The sequence below is a fragment of the Episyrphus balteatus genome, chromosome 2, assembly GCF_945859705.1.
Source record: "Episyrphus balteatus chromosome 2, idEpiBalt1.1, whole genome shotgun sequence".
NCBI classification, from domain to species: Eukaryota; Metazoa; Arthropoda; class Insecta; order Diptera; family Syrphidae; genus Episyrphus; species Episyrphus balteatus.
In genome coordinates this window covers 86,964,512-86,980,906 of record NC_079135.1, presented here as the reverse complement: position 1 = coordinate 86,980,906, position 16,395 = coordinate 86,964,512, and the positions used below count along the sequence as shown (strand labels likewise).

At 29.6% G+C, this 16,395-nt stretch overlaps 1 protein-coding gene across 1 annotated transcript in view; it reads right to left on the bottom strand.

The window, feature by feature from the left end:
• The window catches only part of LOC129911272 (uncharacterized protein DDB_G0283357), a 112,753-nt gene that overhangs the window by 31,339 nt on the left and 65,019 nt on the right, over positions 1–16,395 (bottom strand). Inside the window, exon 3 of the mRNA XM_055989001.1 lies at positions 4,054–4,254. Coding sequence (XP_055844976.1) covers positions 4,054–4,254 — 201 coding nt within the window. The remainder of the gene's footprint in view (positions 1–4,053; positions 4,255–16,395) is intronic.

Sequence of the window (16,395 nt, the reverse complement as noted above, 5' to 3'; positions counted from 1 at the left end):
GACACTCTAGATTTTCGCTATTTCTTCCTCTGCCAATAATTTCGCGCCACCCATTTAAATTGAAATTAGCTAAAAATTACTAAAAGACATTGTAAAACATTTTTGCATTTCCACCTTCTTTGATTTGCACCCGAAAACCAATTAAAAAGGGGGTGTCCTATTCAAGTGAACAAAAATAGGGGCAATTTTTTCACAGTTGTTCCACAAAAAATTGCAAAATTTAACTAACGGGGCATTGAAAATGAATGATCTTGCTCACAGAGAGAGTGCATAAGGGGACACACAAAATAGTAAAATATTGAACAGCTAACTATTAAGAGACTGGAGTTATATCCACTTTATTAAAAACAAAAAGGGTGTCCTATTCAAGTGGCGAGGAGTGTATAAACGCTTCTTCACAAAAAGTTTCGTTGAAATCGAATAAGCAGTTTCGGAGATAATCGAATTTGAAAAAAAAACAGCGGTTCTATGGCAGGTACCGTTAATAATAATTTTCAAAAAATTTTTTTCTCATTAAAAGATAGACCTTAGTTTAAAACTAACATTTGAATTTTTTAAATAAAATCGTTGGAGCCGTTTTCGAGATATTTCAATTTTTCTAAAATCGGTATATGACAAGTACCGTTATTATGTGAAAAAAATATGTTAAAAGTTCAAAGGTTACTGTTGCTATATTTTAATAAGCGTTTTAAGATCTATTTGGATGTTAAAAATTTTTGTATGGTTAGATTTGTAATCAATTTTTATAGACTCAGCTTAATTGATCACTGTGGTGTATGCGTATCATTTATTTTTATTTTTAGAAAAAGTCTATTGATGACAAAGTAGGTAATAATACGAATTAAAAATAAAATTGGTCCTGGTTAGATCTAACAGCCTTTATAATGCATAAGGCCGTTCGTTATTTAAGGAATCAAGTTCTTAAGTGAAAAAAACCATTTCAAATTTGATGATTTCAAATTTTGATTTTTAATTCTAGAATATGTACATTTGTAAACTTTATGTTCTCACAACTCCCGAAAAAAACATTGAGAAGTAGTTAAATTTTGTTTTGCTAAATTTTTATATCAAACGTTTAAGCAATTCAATCAATCCGAAAGCTTAAAAAAATAAGCTTGTCAGAAGTATTATTTTTAGGTAAATTAAACATCACAACAATATTTTGCAATTGGGGAAACAATTTTTCTGGTTTCATATTTATGTAAAAAAAAACTGTAATGTGGTTGAACCTTTTCTCCAAATATTTTCATCTACTTTTTTGGTACTAATATAAAAATTTGTCTCATATTCAATTTTGTTGCAGTTGTTTCAAAGTGTTGTTGAAGTACTAAATCAAAATGTCCAACAAAGGAAAAAGCTGTTAAATAATTTGGCCACAGTCGAAACATAGTTTTACTCAACAAGTAACATACCTAGTTTTTGAGCTCTAAATAAACTCTTTTAGTTCTTAGCTTTTGCTGTAAATGAACATGAAACAGTCGCCCCAAAAATTGTATACTCGTGACAGTTTTCATGTTATCATAATGTCAAATCCACCTTAGTTCATGTTCATAGCGATTCTGATTATGTTTAGCTACAATATCAGCAACATGAAAATGACGATGCATTTTCCAACATAATGCACATTTACGCTCAATGAGATTGAGGCAGGCGCAGGGACAGAGGACGGGGACGTGAAGTGAAATAAAACACATACAAACATATATTGTACCTATCAACAACACAGAACAGACAATAGAAAGATACTTATACTTTTAGTTATAGGTACATCATTCAAGACTATAGGTATACTCTCAACGTACCTACTCTTGTTGTGATGTTAAGTATAAAGCTCTAGCTCCCCCTACGGAACTGCTCTTTCAATTATATGCAACCTCGATAATTTTTGTTCTGTCGAGTCTACGAAAAAAATAAAAAACAAAAAAAAAAAAAGAACTAAGAAGAACGGATACGGATCCACTTCTATGTGACACGAAGATGCATGCATGACAGGCAGGACCGTATTGTGTAGCTACATTCAACAAAAGATACAAAATTATCCTTTAAAAAAATAAAAGAAAAAAAAAATCTATTTGATGGTGGTCTTATTTTTGTGGTGGTACAAACCCAAGCGTATTTAAGTGAAAAGTGGGACAATTCTGCTTTATATATTGTTGGTTGTGTTTTTTTTTTTTTTATTATTATGTTCATCCATCAAAGCACTTTCAAGAGTGAAGTCGACGAACTAAAATTGAATGAAGGACAGTGTATTGCAAAAATTGTATAAAGCACATTGAAAAGATTCGTATACAAATCTTGAAATGTCCTTGTTAAAGACAAGTTTTCTTGGGTAGAGACAAAAGTTGATTGATACCACACAAGTATATGAATGGAAGGGTTTTTGAAGTAAATCGTTTTAAGTAAACCAGTTTATGGACGTGACGTGTAAAAGGGTGAATTTTTGTTGTAATAAGCATTGAATTTGGTATAGAATTTGACATATATTCAAGTTTATTTAAGAATTCAAAAAACCAATTCGGTTTATTTGAAGAGTTTTTGACACAGTTAAGTTAACTCGGTTTTCTCATGTTAGAGGTCAAAATGAAGCACCTCTTGGCACAAAAAATCTTAGATTTTTTTTATGTATTCTTCTTAAGAGTTTTCAAATTTTGTGAAGCCACTTTGGAGCTGCAATATAACTTCAAAGTTTGAAAAATCTTTTTACAAAATACAAAAAAGTACCTCTATCAAAACAAAGGTGTACCTCATTCATTAAAATGTATAAAAGGAAGCTATCAGTACTGAAATCTACGTTAATCTTCTTAAATTATACATAAACTAAGCCTAGGTATACAGTACCTTAGTACCTAAGCTTAATCGCTGTTTTTGTAAACGAAAACAAATCGGTTTATGCAACTTAAACAAGGTCACAATGATGTCAAGTGATGATACAATTGTTGAACAAAAAAAAAAAACTGCAAACAAAAAGAACAACTTAATTATACTATTAAACCCCACTTCTTTGAATAAACAAATAGAGAGAGAATTTACACTACGGGTCATTAAATTAAGGTCATAGACAATATATTTTTTAATTCTAATGCGACATTTTTTCTGAATAGTTAAATTTTAAATTCAATTATTAAGTTATCTTTATGATTGGGTCTCACGAACTTGCTTTTCAGAGTTTTTAAAACTGTAGATCTTCGTTTATTTTAATTGAGACTTTAACTTTCCATGGATTGAATTCGAAAAAAAAAAATCAAGTGTTAATACAAAAAAAAAAATCATGTGTGCAATACTCAAGTGGTAGAAGTGAAACCTTAAAAACTCGTTTTTATTGAAAAAAATCTAACTTTTATTTCTTCAATCACCTTTAAATCCAATTTTTTTAACAACCTATAATAAATTTTAGATTATCTGAAAGCTTTATTTTTTAACCTTTTATATGACGCTTTAATCATATTTCTACGATGACTACAAAAAAAGTAAGAATTTTTTAAAGCCAACCATGCCGAAATTTCAAACTGGTCATCGGCAACAGATCTCCACAGGAGATTTATTTTTCAAGTTATTAAATTTAAGATTGTGTAACTTGTAGAGCCATACCGTTATGTGTGATTATATCAAATGAAAGGAAGTATTATCAGCATGCGTATTAAAGTTAAATCAAATGTTTATGTGATCTAGATCAAAAGATATAACGAGTTTAGAAAAAGAACATCTTTTCACCGTTATCTCAGGATTTTGAATATAAAATTAATTATAGTTTATTCTATTATCTATCTACAGTATAAATTTCATTCATCTATCTATTAAAACAAAAAAGTTATAACCAATTGATTTTTCCTGTCGCTTTTTCGTTTCATTGCGTTTCAAATCACTACGATACTAAAGAAGTTTTCACTTCAAAAAATATTACCCATTTTAATGTTTTTTCTTGTACGAAGTCTTTTTAATAATCTTAATATTAGTAATTTTTTTTAAGTGTAAAAGTGACAACTTTTTTTAAAGACCAAAAAAACTTAAATTACAAGAAGATTAAAATTGTTTTTTTTTTTTTTTTTATCTTACCTTTGCTGTCTATCATAAGATGTAGGTGTTGCCGTTACAGCTGTCATGATGTCGTTTTCAAAATCACTTGGCTCGGTGCTAAATGTATCTGATATTAGGAGGTAACTATTATCCTTGAAATGGGAATAGCTTTCGGGCGGACTAACTTGTTGGGGTTGATTACTTTGGTAAATTGAAACACGGACTTTGGAACGTTCTAATCTGAAATTAAAAAAAAAGACTTAAATTAATTTTCAATTAAAAAAAAAAATTATTGATTTTATTATTAAATGTGTAATGCACTCTATTTATGTCATCATAACCAGTGGACGGTAAAAAGGTTTCCAAAAATACCTTACTTGTCGAATTATACTAAGTAGTGTAGAAAGTTTGAAGGAAAAGATGAACAAACATAGGTATCCAGAATCATACAAAAATCATAACCTTTATTTCTGCTTTGCATTGAACAATTAATAGTTTATCAAAATACATGCAGTTTAATAGGAGCCTAAATGACCGTTCAGTTTTCTTCGTTATCAAAACGCATTACTGTATTGGGGTACATTGTTACAATTTTTGAAAGTCTAATTCATTGACGAACTTAAAATTATTAAATGCGATTGATCAAGGTCAATCAAATTTTATGATCATAAATCATCATTCTTCCTTCTTTAAATCAAAATACAAATTCCTATAATCGAGAATTAAAAATGAACTAATCAATAAATTTGATCAGAAAAAAAAAATGTTAAACACATTTGTTTTCTATTTTTGCAATTTGTTTACCGAAAAATCCACATATTTCCTGTACCTAGCCATGGAATTTCTCGCAACAATCCTATTGTTTATTTATTAATTTGGATATTGGCCAATGTTTATTGAATTCTTTACGTAAATCAAAAATCAAAAAATATGTGTATTGAATGAAATGATTTTGACTGACTGCCGCTTGGTATTTTATCTTTCATAAATCAAAAAAACCATAGTAAGAGAAAAAAAATTATTATAAGATGTACGAACAGGTTGGACATTTTTGCTCTATTTGATCAAGGTTATGATTTATGAATTTTATTTGCAGGTTGTACATTTTAGCTTCATGTACCTCAGAGTACATACATATACAAATGTACATAAATATAGGAATAAAATCGATAAAGTATTTTTTCATTCCTATTGGTGCCTAAGTTCTCTCAACCACAACATAATCCAATAGGTTGATAGAATATCTTCTTCATTAAAGTTTCTTTTAATTCACCTCTTTTTGCTTTTGGTTAAGGTTCATGATTTTGAAAACCTTTGAAACCGATGGTTGATACATTAAAAAAAAATCAACAAAAATTATATCAAATTTTCTCGCGACTTATTCGATATGAATAAAGTTCCTATGAGTATATGAAGTTTCCAATGGCCAACTATGTACATAATGTACAATGTACATATTTCAAAAATGATCAATGAAGGCCAATTAGTTTCAGTTTTTTATCAGAACAGACAATTTTGAATCATTTACTAAAGCCTTATTTTGAACGATTACTGTGGCGTATACGCAACATTTTTTTCTACTGACAAAAATTAACATTTAGTAAGAAAAAAAGTGATTACTAACCAAGTTATAATTATTTATGTCACGTCCTTTCTAAGTAAGAAAAATTAAAGAATAAACAGGCTTGGTAATTTTCCGGGGATGAATTCCACAAATAACGCTCTTTGGGGATTCTTAGCGAAATGCTGCAGAAAACCTCATACCAACTGGTGGAAAAGCTTTGTGGTGAGTTAATCACGGACCAATAACTCATTCAGGAAAAAAACAAAGTTCCCGAAAGAATAAAGGCATTTTGCAACAAAACGAAAACACACGAAAAATTATTTAAAAAAAAAATCGTAGTGGCATTATGTTTTATACAATAGTAATAATACTGTACTATACAGAAAAAACAAAATAAAATTAGTCTTTAGCGTTCTAGTTAAAGAATTAGTGACAGTTGAAAATTTTCATCGTAGTAGTATAAAACTTAACATGTGCTAAAGAATTTCGGTAATTCTGCTAAAAACTTAATTTTAGCCTCTTAAAAATGTTTGCAAATAATAGTCAATCAATTATACTATAAACAAAATACGACTATAAACAGAAAGAAATTTAATTATAAAATAAAAGAAAACAGGAATTAATGAAAAAAAGTAATCTTATGTATAGAATATTGCCAATATTAGAATTCAATTTTAAATTCGTTTAAAAGATCCTTGCTTGCAATCCATGTCATGAGGCACCCTTACAGAATTTCCCTAAACATTTGGAGTCGTCTGATGAAAAGGCAATAGTGCAGTAATGTACTGAAGGGACAACAGAGGTTCATTTTTAGTGAACATGAGCGAATAAGCAGTGGCGTAGCTAACCCTGTGGGGGCCCTGTATCCAAATTATTTTGGGGGCCCCTCCCATCCTTATTTAATTTTTTGAAAAAAAAGTTGAAAGCTTTAAAAAAAATAATCATCCCATTTTCAAAAATTTCATAGTAATCCAGTCAAATAAGGGTTTAACCTCGGAAAGAATGCTAGTAGAAATTTTTTTGCTCAATACCTTCGTTTTGGCATTCTATAACATACCTCAAAAGTCTAGAAACATCTCATGTCCGCAAGTCGCGATTTTCAAGGTCAAAGCGCGAAATGGAGATTTTCAAAATTAGCAAAAATAGACGATGGCATTAAATGCACATATGATAAAGATTTCAAGGTATTTTTTAATGCTGATTCCAAAAAGTATTAAATGCTGTCGTCTGTTTTTGCTAATTTTGAAAATCTCCATTTTGCACTTTGACCTTGAAAATCGCGAATTGCGGACATGAGATTTTTCTAGACTTTTGAGGTATGTTGTAGAATGCCAAAGCGAAGGTATTGAGCAAAAAAAAATTCTACTAGCATTCATTCCGAGGTTTACCCCTTTTTTCACCTTATTTGACTGTATTTCATTCCAAATTTTTATTTTCAATTTATATTTTGAAGCTATTTAGTAGGTAAATGCTTTTGTACTAAAAACTTAATTGAATTAGTGGCTTGTTGACTAGTGAATATAATTTTTGAAAAAAAAAATATTAGCAGCATATGGGTGGTTGGAAAACTCGATATCTTGGCACGATAGAGGCATTCTAGTGCTAGATTCAAATTCAGAATGTCAAAGACCATTAGAAAAGTATAATTGAGTTTCTGTGGAAAATTTTTTCTCGCCAATATCACTATCATTTATGGAAAAATCGATCTTAAAAATCGTTTTTTTTTTTTGTTTTTTTCAATTTTTCTCAATATTTTCTGAAATAAAAGTGTAATTTTTCAAATCAAAATTTTTTTTTCGGTAACCTTTTTGATTGAAAAATAATATTTTGATAAAACAACATTTAAAATAGGTAAAAAACAAACCCAATAAATCTCATTTTTGAATTTATCTCAATATTTCTGAGGTTATTGATAAAAGTTTTAGATCTTTTTATTATCCCCAAATTTTTTTCAACTTTAGTTCAGACAAATAGACGAACTTGTGAGACACACTGTTGTGTTAATTTGCGTGTCTTCGAATTGAAAAAAGTGATTACATGTTGAATAACAGTAGGGGAAAAAAACTATCGACGCGAAGAGACATAGACGAGTGTACAAAAAATAATTATCATAATACTTTTAATAATAAAATATTTTAAGTTTATAGATTTTAGTGTATGTTTTTGCATGCGTCTTGTGTTCTGTATCTTTGGGGGCCCCTATATCCCGGGGGCCCTGTTACATGGATACAGCTGATACAGCGGTAGCTACGCCACTGCGAATAAGATAAGTCGAAGGTGCTTTACTTATTGAATATATTATTTGCTTCGAGATAGTCTTGTAAACTCTTTGAAGCCAGAACTTCCACCTTAAAATTTTTTAACCAAAGTTAAATAATTCGTTTGACCACCCAAAATTTTCGTTTATCCACCCTTCAAAAACAATTTAGAGCAATTTTTTTTTTTTAGGAAGTCTGCAAAATGAAAAATCGTATACGCATAAAACCAACTGCAATCGTTTGTTCACCTCGAGTTTAATATATATACATACCAAATATTACCGTTTTTCCACACATCGCACACAGGTAAATTTTCCCAAAAACATGGCCAAAATTATTTTTTGTTTTTATTCAATTTATTATTGCATGATTATATCAAAATAGGATAATTTCCATAAAATTCACCATTTTTAAGTAAATTTACACGAAAATTCACAAAAAAGAAGCAAAAAATAAAAAAAAAGTCGTTTTTTTTACTTTACGCCATAGGGTTTCTTTCATTTGACATTTAATAATACAATATTTATGCATTCAATAGATTGAAAAAAACAGTTGAACAGTCGTTATTATACATAAATAAATAATGCAGGCATAGATAACAACTATATACATAAATAAACATGAGTGTGAGTTTGTATGTGTGTACATCATTCAATGACTTGTGAGTTGTGAAACTGTAACTATAAGTCTGCTTGCTCGATCTCTGGTTCTATTAGAAACTGAAGTATTTCAGAGGGAAACGCATTTTTTGTTTTAGGATTTAGTTTTCTCAAACCACTTATTAATGGGTCAGAAGACACCAAGAGATTATAAAACACATCTTCCATATTTTGCTGCCTCGAAAATTTTCTTGGGAAACTTTCTCGAAACGCTTTATATCTTTGTTTCGTGATTCTTGGGCTTCTTCGCCGAGCTGTCCAATGAATGAATAAATTTTATGGTTATTATGAAACTAAGTTAATTTTCCTTCAACAACTATTGAAAGTGTTTCTTCTGCTGTATATGGAATAATTTTCTGGTCAATTTTTTCAAAGCTTTTGATATTTTTCAGCACGTGAAGGAGTTGAAAATATTATATTTTTCATTACATTTGATGAACAAGTTTCCCTTTTTCTCGCAGTTGCATGGCGCAGCATAGCTTAATTCTTCGGCATTATAGTTAGAACGTAAATCTTCTGTTTAACGTCTCTTTGACCGTTCGCTTAGGTCTGAAAAATCCATTTGAGGCCGTCCAACAAAGCCATGGGCTCAGCATGGAAACGATATTTCATATTGCAACCAATTTATATTTTGTTTTAAGAAGGTGTTGTTATTTCTGGAGGCACTCAGCCATCTTCTTCTATGTTCATATATGCAAAATCAAAATCCGTTAAATTTTTCTCTATTTGCTCCGAAATTTCAATATTTCAACCTTTGGTACCAAAAAAATTAATTTTTTCTGTAATGTCACGTGACGAACAGCTTTTAAAAAATTCAGAAAGCTTATTTCTTGAAAGAAAAATGAAAGTTAATTACGATCCTGTGTCAAAAAAGAAAAATCTAATTAAAAAAAAAAAAAAAAAAATCACCGTCCCCAACACCTTTTGAAGCCAATATTATAAAAAGTCGCAAAAAACCGCAATGTTTTAGGATTGTTTCCCATAAAGGAAACATTTAACTATTTTTCAACACTATTTTCAGTACAGAAAAACGCAAATCAACTTAACTTTTTCATTATCAAAGAAAAAAAATTTGTTTGTTTTTACTGCTCAAACACATTATCTTAAGAAGCTTTAAAATTTACTTTAGACTTAAAATTTTGCATTATCTTTGTCATTATCTTTTTTTAACATACCACTAGCAACAGAATCCATGTTAATTATTTTTAAAATCGCCAAAAAAAATTAAATAAAAAATAAAGCAAACTACTTCTTATAAGAAACCAACCTTGCTACTGCACTCGTTAATTAAAATGTTCTACTTTGAAAGCATCTACTGATTAAACAGTTACAATTTGCATCGCATGATCAATCAGGTTCTAAGCTTATGTTATTTGTAAACAACTTGGCATTAAAAAAAAACAACAAATCGCAAATTTTTTTTTTGTAGTTTTGGCCATGAATTTGGGAAAATTTACCTGTGTGCATCGTTTAATATACATTAAAAAACAAATTTTGTACTGAAAAATTCCTAACAAAAATTACGTATACACCACAGTGTGTGTATTGAAATTTTTAAAATCCCCAAAAATTACTTTGCTTTTTTATTCAAACCGCATTCATTTGTCCACCTCGAGAAATTGTCCACCTTTCAAACAAAGCCTAACAATTTTTTTTTTTTTGGAAACACAGACAAGTTTTGAAAACAGAATTTTTTAAAAACAACTTCGATATTTCCATAATCTTTATGTAGAAAATGTAACCACTTGTGGGTTTAACATTAATCGGCCATTTTTATCCAACAATACCAAAATAGTCTTATTTAGAAGACTAATCTATTGCGGAATACATAAGTATACTTTGGCTGATTTCTAAGATATCTTCGGTGAATACTAAGCTCGTACTATCAATTGGATATGCTAGTGTCGTCTTAACATAAATAGAACATTTATCTACAAAAATAAACCAAAAGATCCAAGATTTTAAATTATCCACAATTTGTTTTCCAATCCTACTTCTAAGCATTTAAGCGAACAATTATTGCAAAATCAAAATTTTGTTGTAATAAATTATTATTATCAGAATATAAAATTAGTTCCATATTTAGTTTTCGACGAATGCATAACCTGCCCTTAAATGTACTTTGCCAAGTTTGAATATTTAAAAATACATTATTACGTCTGATTGTGTTTTGAAAATATTAATTTTCCTCCAGTTCCGGCGTTCATTCTTCACTTTTTGCACATTCCCGTCTCTATTCCATCCAATACTATATTAGATTTTCATTCATTTTTCTATACCTTTGAATATAGATGACGTTCGTTGCTATAAAGAACCATTTGTTGTCAGTGTACGGAAGAAAAAAGGTACACACAACAACAAAATGTCTTAGAAGTTAGAAGGTTTACTTTATATCGAATGGCGTGCGAATAGAGAGCAAGATCAAGAAAGTAGCAAAGTATTATAATACTTAGTGAGCTCTGAGCTGTTTGTGGCATTTTTAGGTCGATGACATGAATTCACCCGGTCTACTACATACATAGCTATTATAGCAGCTCTGCTCTGAGTTATAGTGTGCGTTAGCATTTCGTGATAGAACAATGGAAAGGAAACTTAAATTACTCTTTAGCTTTTGTGTAGAGAACAGCCAACACGCATAATTTAGTTAGTAGGTACAATATCTAATGGTACACCAGATGACGTGTGTGCTTGATTGCTTTCGTTGGAAGTTTAGTGGAAGCAATTCACCAGAATACTGCGAAGAGGATTTTTTTAATCTAAATTAACGATCAGCGAGATATTATAATCCAGAGCCGTACTGAGCCAAAGAGATTGGTAGGGATTATAAACTGACTATTTAATTCAGAAATCTCTTAACTGAAGTTCAAAAAAAGTTTTATTTTCAGAATTTACTACGATTTTTAACAAAGTTTCAAAAAACTTCAAACGAACGTGTTTTTAAGAGGCTTCTTCTACTTGGCAAGAATTACAAAGTACTAATTGTTTTTTCGCACGAATGCGTTCACAGTAGAATAAGCAATCTATAAACTTCCGCTCATTTTAGGTTCGTTTAAGTGTAGTTCTGTCACTTGTCAGTTTGACACATGTCAGAAAATTGTAAAACATAATCAAATCGTCTTAAAATATTGCGTGCTGCGAAGCTACTTTAAAAAGCTGATAGTTATAATATTTAAAAAAGTCTTATTGATTGACATTGAGCGCCTATTTATCACGAAAGCTTTGCACACCAACACTGTCTAGCACTGATTTCGTATATCAACTGCCTAACATTTAATCAACAACAGAAGGAAAATATATGTTAGTTAAAAATAAAAGGTAGATGTACCGGGTGGGAAGAAGCTTTAGCTAAGTATTACAAGAACTTCTTGAACCTTTTTCTTTTTTCTTATGAGAACGAACATTGTTTGTTAGAGAAGAGAGAAAACCTTTGTGCATGAATATTTCAAGTGTAAATGCGCTAAGAGCATATATAGTGTTTGAGGGTTCATGCTTCATTGCTTTTGATTGTTACGATAAGATGGTTATTTTTTGTTTTGTTACTTTTACTGAGCAGTTTTTCCAAGAAAATATACGAATAATTTTATGAGAATGATGTTGATGAATGGAAGATGCTTTATCAAAGAGTTTAGATCTTATTATTATGTAATAGTAGGTTTTGTTGAGTAAACAAAAATAAGGTCAGTTTTGTGTAATAAAAAGAGAAATAACAATTCATTTGTAAGTAAATAGAAATCTCTGGTTTCTTTCATTTTATTTATTTAGGCACAGTAATCGTTTGTATTTTTTTCGGAAAAATTAAGAAGAGCAAAATGGATCACGAATTTGTGACAATAATAATTTTCAAATACTTTTGTTTTTGGAAAGCTTCAAACAAATAAAAAACGACACAGAGTCTCAAACTGCGAAATTCACCAAGAAGTTCACAGAAAGAAAGGCTTGGTTATCATCAGTGGTGCTGCAGAAAATAAACCAGAATTGCGAAAAAAAACTTAAGCAAAAGTTTCTAGGCCACAGTCTATAGACGATGTGGTTAATGATGTCTTAAAGTTTTGGCTTTGTTGAGTAAACAAAGAAGAGTAAAAAACAATGAACCGAAAGCTAATTGGAAGTTGGGGAGTTGTGATAAAGCCGATCACTAGGTCCTCTTAGTTTGAAATCGTTAATTCCAATTTTTTTTCCTTTTCCACTTTTCTACCATGTTTTGAGTTTTACGATTGTCTGTGAAATACTACAAATTAACTGATTATAATGTAGTAAAAATTGGCAGCTGCCGTAAATGAAAAATTAAATATTTTCGAATTTTTCTTGTGGTCTCAGTTTCTTTTTTTTTTTAAATTATTAAGTCATTGAGGGGGTGGAGAATAAAAAAAATCAGTTTTTTGAAAAAAAAAAAAAACAAATTGAAAAAATCTAGCTTTTTTTAATTCTAATACCTTTTTTTTATATGACAACTTATAATAAATTTTATATCATCTGAAAGCTTATTGTTTCAGCTAAAAATATTTATATCGACCATGTCTATACAACCCAATCAATTTTCATCAAAAAAATCAAAAAAAATCAATCTTTTTTCTCTTCTAACACCATTGAATCCATTTTTTAATTGACAACCTATAATAAATTTAATATCATCTGAAAGCTTGTTATTTCGTCTTTTATACCTATGACGCTTCAATCATATTTTTATTATGCCTACAAAAAAAGTAAGAAATTTTAAAGCCAACCATGTCGAAATTTCAAACTGAGATTACGGTACTTAATACACTGGTGGCTGGTCATCGGCGTACATATCTCCACAGGAGATTTGAGGTATATTTCAAGTTTTCCAATTCAAGATTGTGTTACTTGTAGAGCACGTACCGTTATCCGCATGCGTATTAAAGTTATATCAATTTGTATGTGCTCTAGATCAAGAAAAAGAACATCATTTCACCGTTATAGTTTATTTAATTACCTATCTACAGTATAAATTTCATTTATCTATCTATTGAAACAAAAAAAGTTATAATCAATTGATTTTTCCTGTAGCTTATTCGTTTCATCGTTTTTCAAATCACTACGATGCTAAAGAAGTTTTCACTTCAAAAACAATAGAACCAATAACGAGAAAGAAATTTTGTTAGATAGTTTTCAAATGACGTACAAAAAATTGAGTACAAAATTCTGAAGATAATACCGAAATTGCTGTTTTAAAAAGCTTATACTTTGAGTTCTATTGGTTGAATATTCAAGATTAAGGCCATCAGGGAAAATGACAGAGCATATTTTGTAACTAAAATACACTTTTAAGTTATAATATTGATAAAACCTTAATTGTTAAATGCAAAAATGCAAACTTCTACACAATATATATATTTGTTATGTATGTAGGTTGTAGGACCTAATGTAATGACATAAAATATAACAAAAATCATTCTTGTCCATGTTCCGAAAATTCGCTTAATCTCTTTTTACAAATATATTTTTTTTGCATGCAATTTCAGATGTCAACAAAATAAATTAAAAAACGAACCACCCTTGCTTCTAGTTGTTTATCCTTCAAATTAGCAGAACAGTGTGAACAATTATATCGCTTGGTGCTAATTAATTATTATTTAAAAATAAAACTGAGTGCCCCAGTACTTTTGGCAGAAATGAATGATCTGCTAATTTGATTGAAAATTAGCAGACCAATTACTTAAAAAGAAGAAATGTAAAATGGCCAGAAAAGCGGCGAAAAAAAAATGAATTTCAGATTGATTTCTCTCAAACTACATCAAAAGTGAAGGATAACAACGTCGTATTACAAAACAAAATTCAACAAAAAAGATCTATTTTCTTAAAAAGAGTTTAGTTTTAACAGATTTTAGTATAGTTTTTCATCAATATTTCCTGAACCATTCACTGAACTATGGAAATATTTCGTCCCACCAGCAAATGTTTTTTGAGAAAAAAAAAAGTTACAAATGGTACCTGTTGAACAACAGTTACAAACACTAAACCAACTAATAAAACCACAACGCCACAGCCAGCGAGTTGAAAAATTGATTTGTTATGTCAACAACAAAGCGCATTTGTATTTATTAAGATTTGACAATAACGATATCTCCTACCTGTGATCTTATCCCACAATACTCTTCTAAACGGAAGCTACAAAGTTGGTTGACCTGAGTCTTTAAGATTCTTACCTATACATAAATTAAATATTATTGTAATTCTATCTGCCTTCAAACTAAGAAAATAAAAACGTGTGCTATGCTGAGAAAAATGAGAAGAAAAAGACTAAGATTAAGAATATGCTAGGAGCAAAGTTTTGATTTCACATTTTTCTGTTTTTTTTTTTAATCTTTTCAAAGTAGTCTTTTTGATTTATAGTCATTTCAGTCTCATTAATCAATTTTCTATTTGAATAAAATTATTTTTTTTTTATTCAAACCACAAACGATTGTAGACTTTTGTCTTTAAATGCAAAATTATGTTTATTTCAATTCAAATCATAGCCCACTCACCTTTTTGAAAAAGATACATCATCTTATAGTTAAAGAAATCAATTTTTAATTTTGTTTTAACAAAGTCAAATTTAGTCATCATCTAAGGAGGTTATTGATCTGGTCTTTCTCATGTTATATGTTAAACAAATAAAGTTTTAATCATTTCCTTTATTGAAAAGTTATAAAGGCTTTAAAATTTGTCGCATTATTTAATTTCAAGTGTCATCAACCTTTGGTGTCTTCCTCGATTGAGACATTTTTTAAATAGTCATTGCCAAAAGATACTTTTTTTTTTCTTTGAGTTTGTGTGTTTTTGTATTTTTTTTTTTTTTTAAGAAGCCCTTTAACATTTTATGTCAGATAAAATGAGAAAATTTCCATGGTCGTTCATTGTACACGATTTATTCAGCCTCATGCAATTTATCCTCGTTTATAACGTGGTTAGTGGCACCGGACTGAGTTCTATAGGTAAGGAAACACAAAGAAAATTCTATACCCAGAATAATTTTTATGCCGAAGATTTTGGCAAGTAGCCAAATAGACTAGACACAACATAAATTCAACTGGTCAAATGATTTTGGCTTTAACTTAAGTTAATTGAAGGTCGGGTATATTTTTTGTTGTACCCAAGGGAGGCTTTTTTTATATTTTTTTTTTTTTTTTGTAAGAAAGGAAATGTTATCAATGCAATATCAAGATATGTAGGTCGAAGGCCTATTCAAAATGGCATTGGGTTAATATGGAAAAAGGATAAGCTCAAGATAATTTACGAGGTTATAGAATTTCTTCATTGAAAAAATCGCCTCTCACTAATCTGCCCACCTTTAAAAAATGTTGTTGTTTTTGTATATGAACAACAACACGAAATTCAAGACTTATTAGATTTACCTAAACACAAATAAAAGGTAAATCTTTAAAATTCTTTCCAAAGTTGCGAGAAAGTCTAACAAAAAAAAAAGTAATTTACTTTATAAGCAACTTCAACATAAACTTACAAAATCCCATTCAACGCTTTGATATAAAAAGTATGTGACAGCAAAGTTTCTCCCACAAAACGCTAACTCATTTGTACCTAATTGAGTCGGTTGAATGCGTTAATAAGTGATGAGACTGGTTGGGTTGTGTTGTTGGCAATCCCATTGTTATATGGTTTAGTTACATGCAACTTGTTGTCTGTTGTTATTTTTGTAAAACTTTTCAATCAGATATTGTGCAGTGAAGTAATTTGCCAAGAAAAGATTTTATGATTTATTATTTAAAATTTAGTGTCGCAAAGTAATTTTGAGAAAATAGTGATATTGCATGCATTTTGAGTAATGCTCTTCTGAGAGTAATTTTTGCTTTCAGTCATCAGTCTATTGTATCAGTTTAGTTTTCAGCATTGTATCACTGTTTTTTAAATTGTTCATGATGTGGGTTTTTGGATGAAA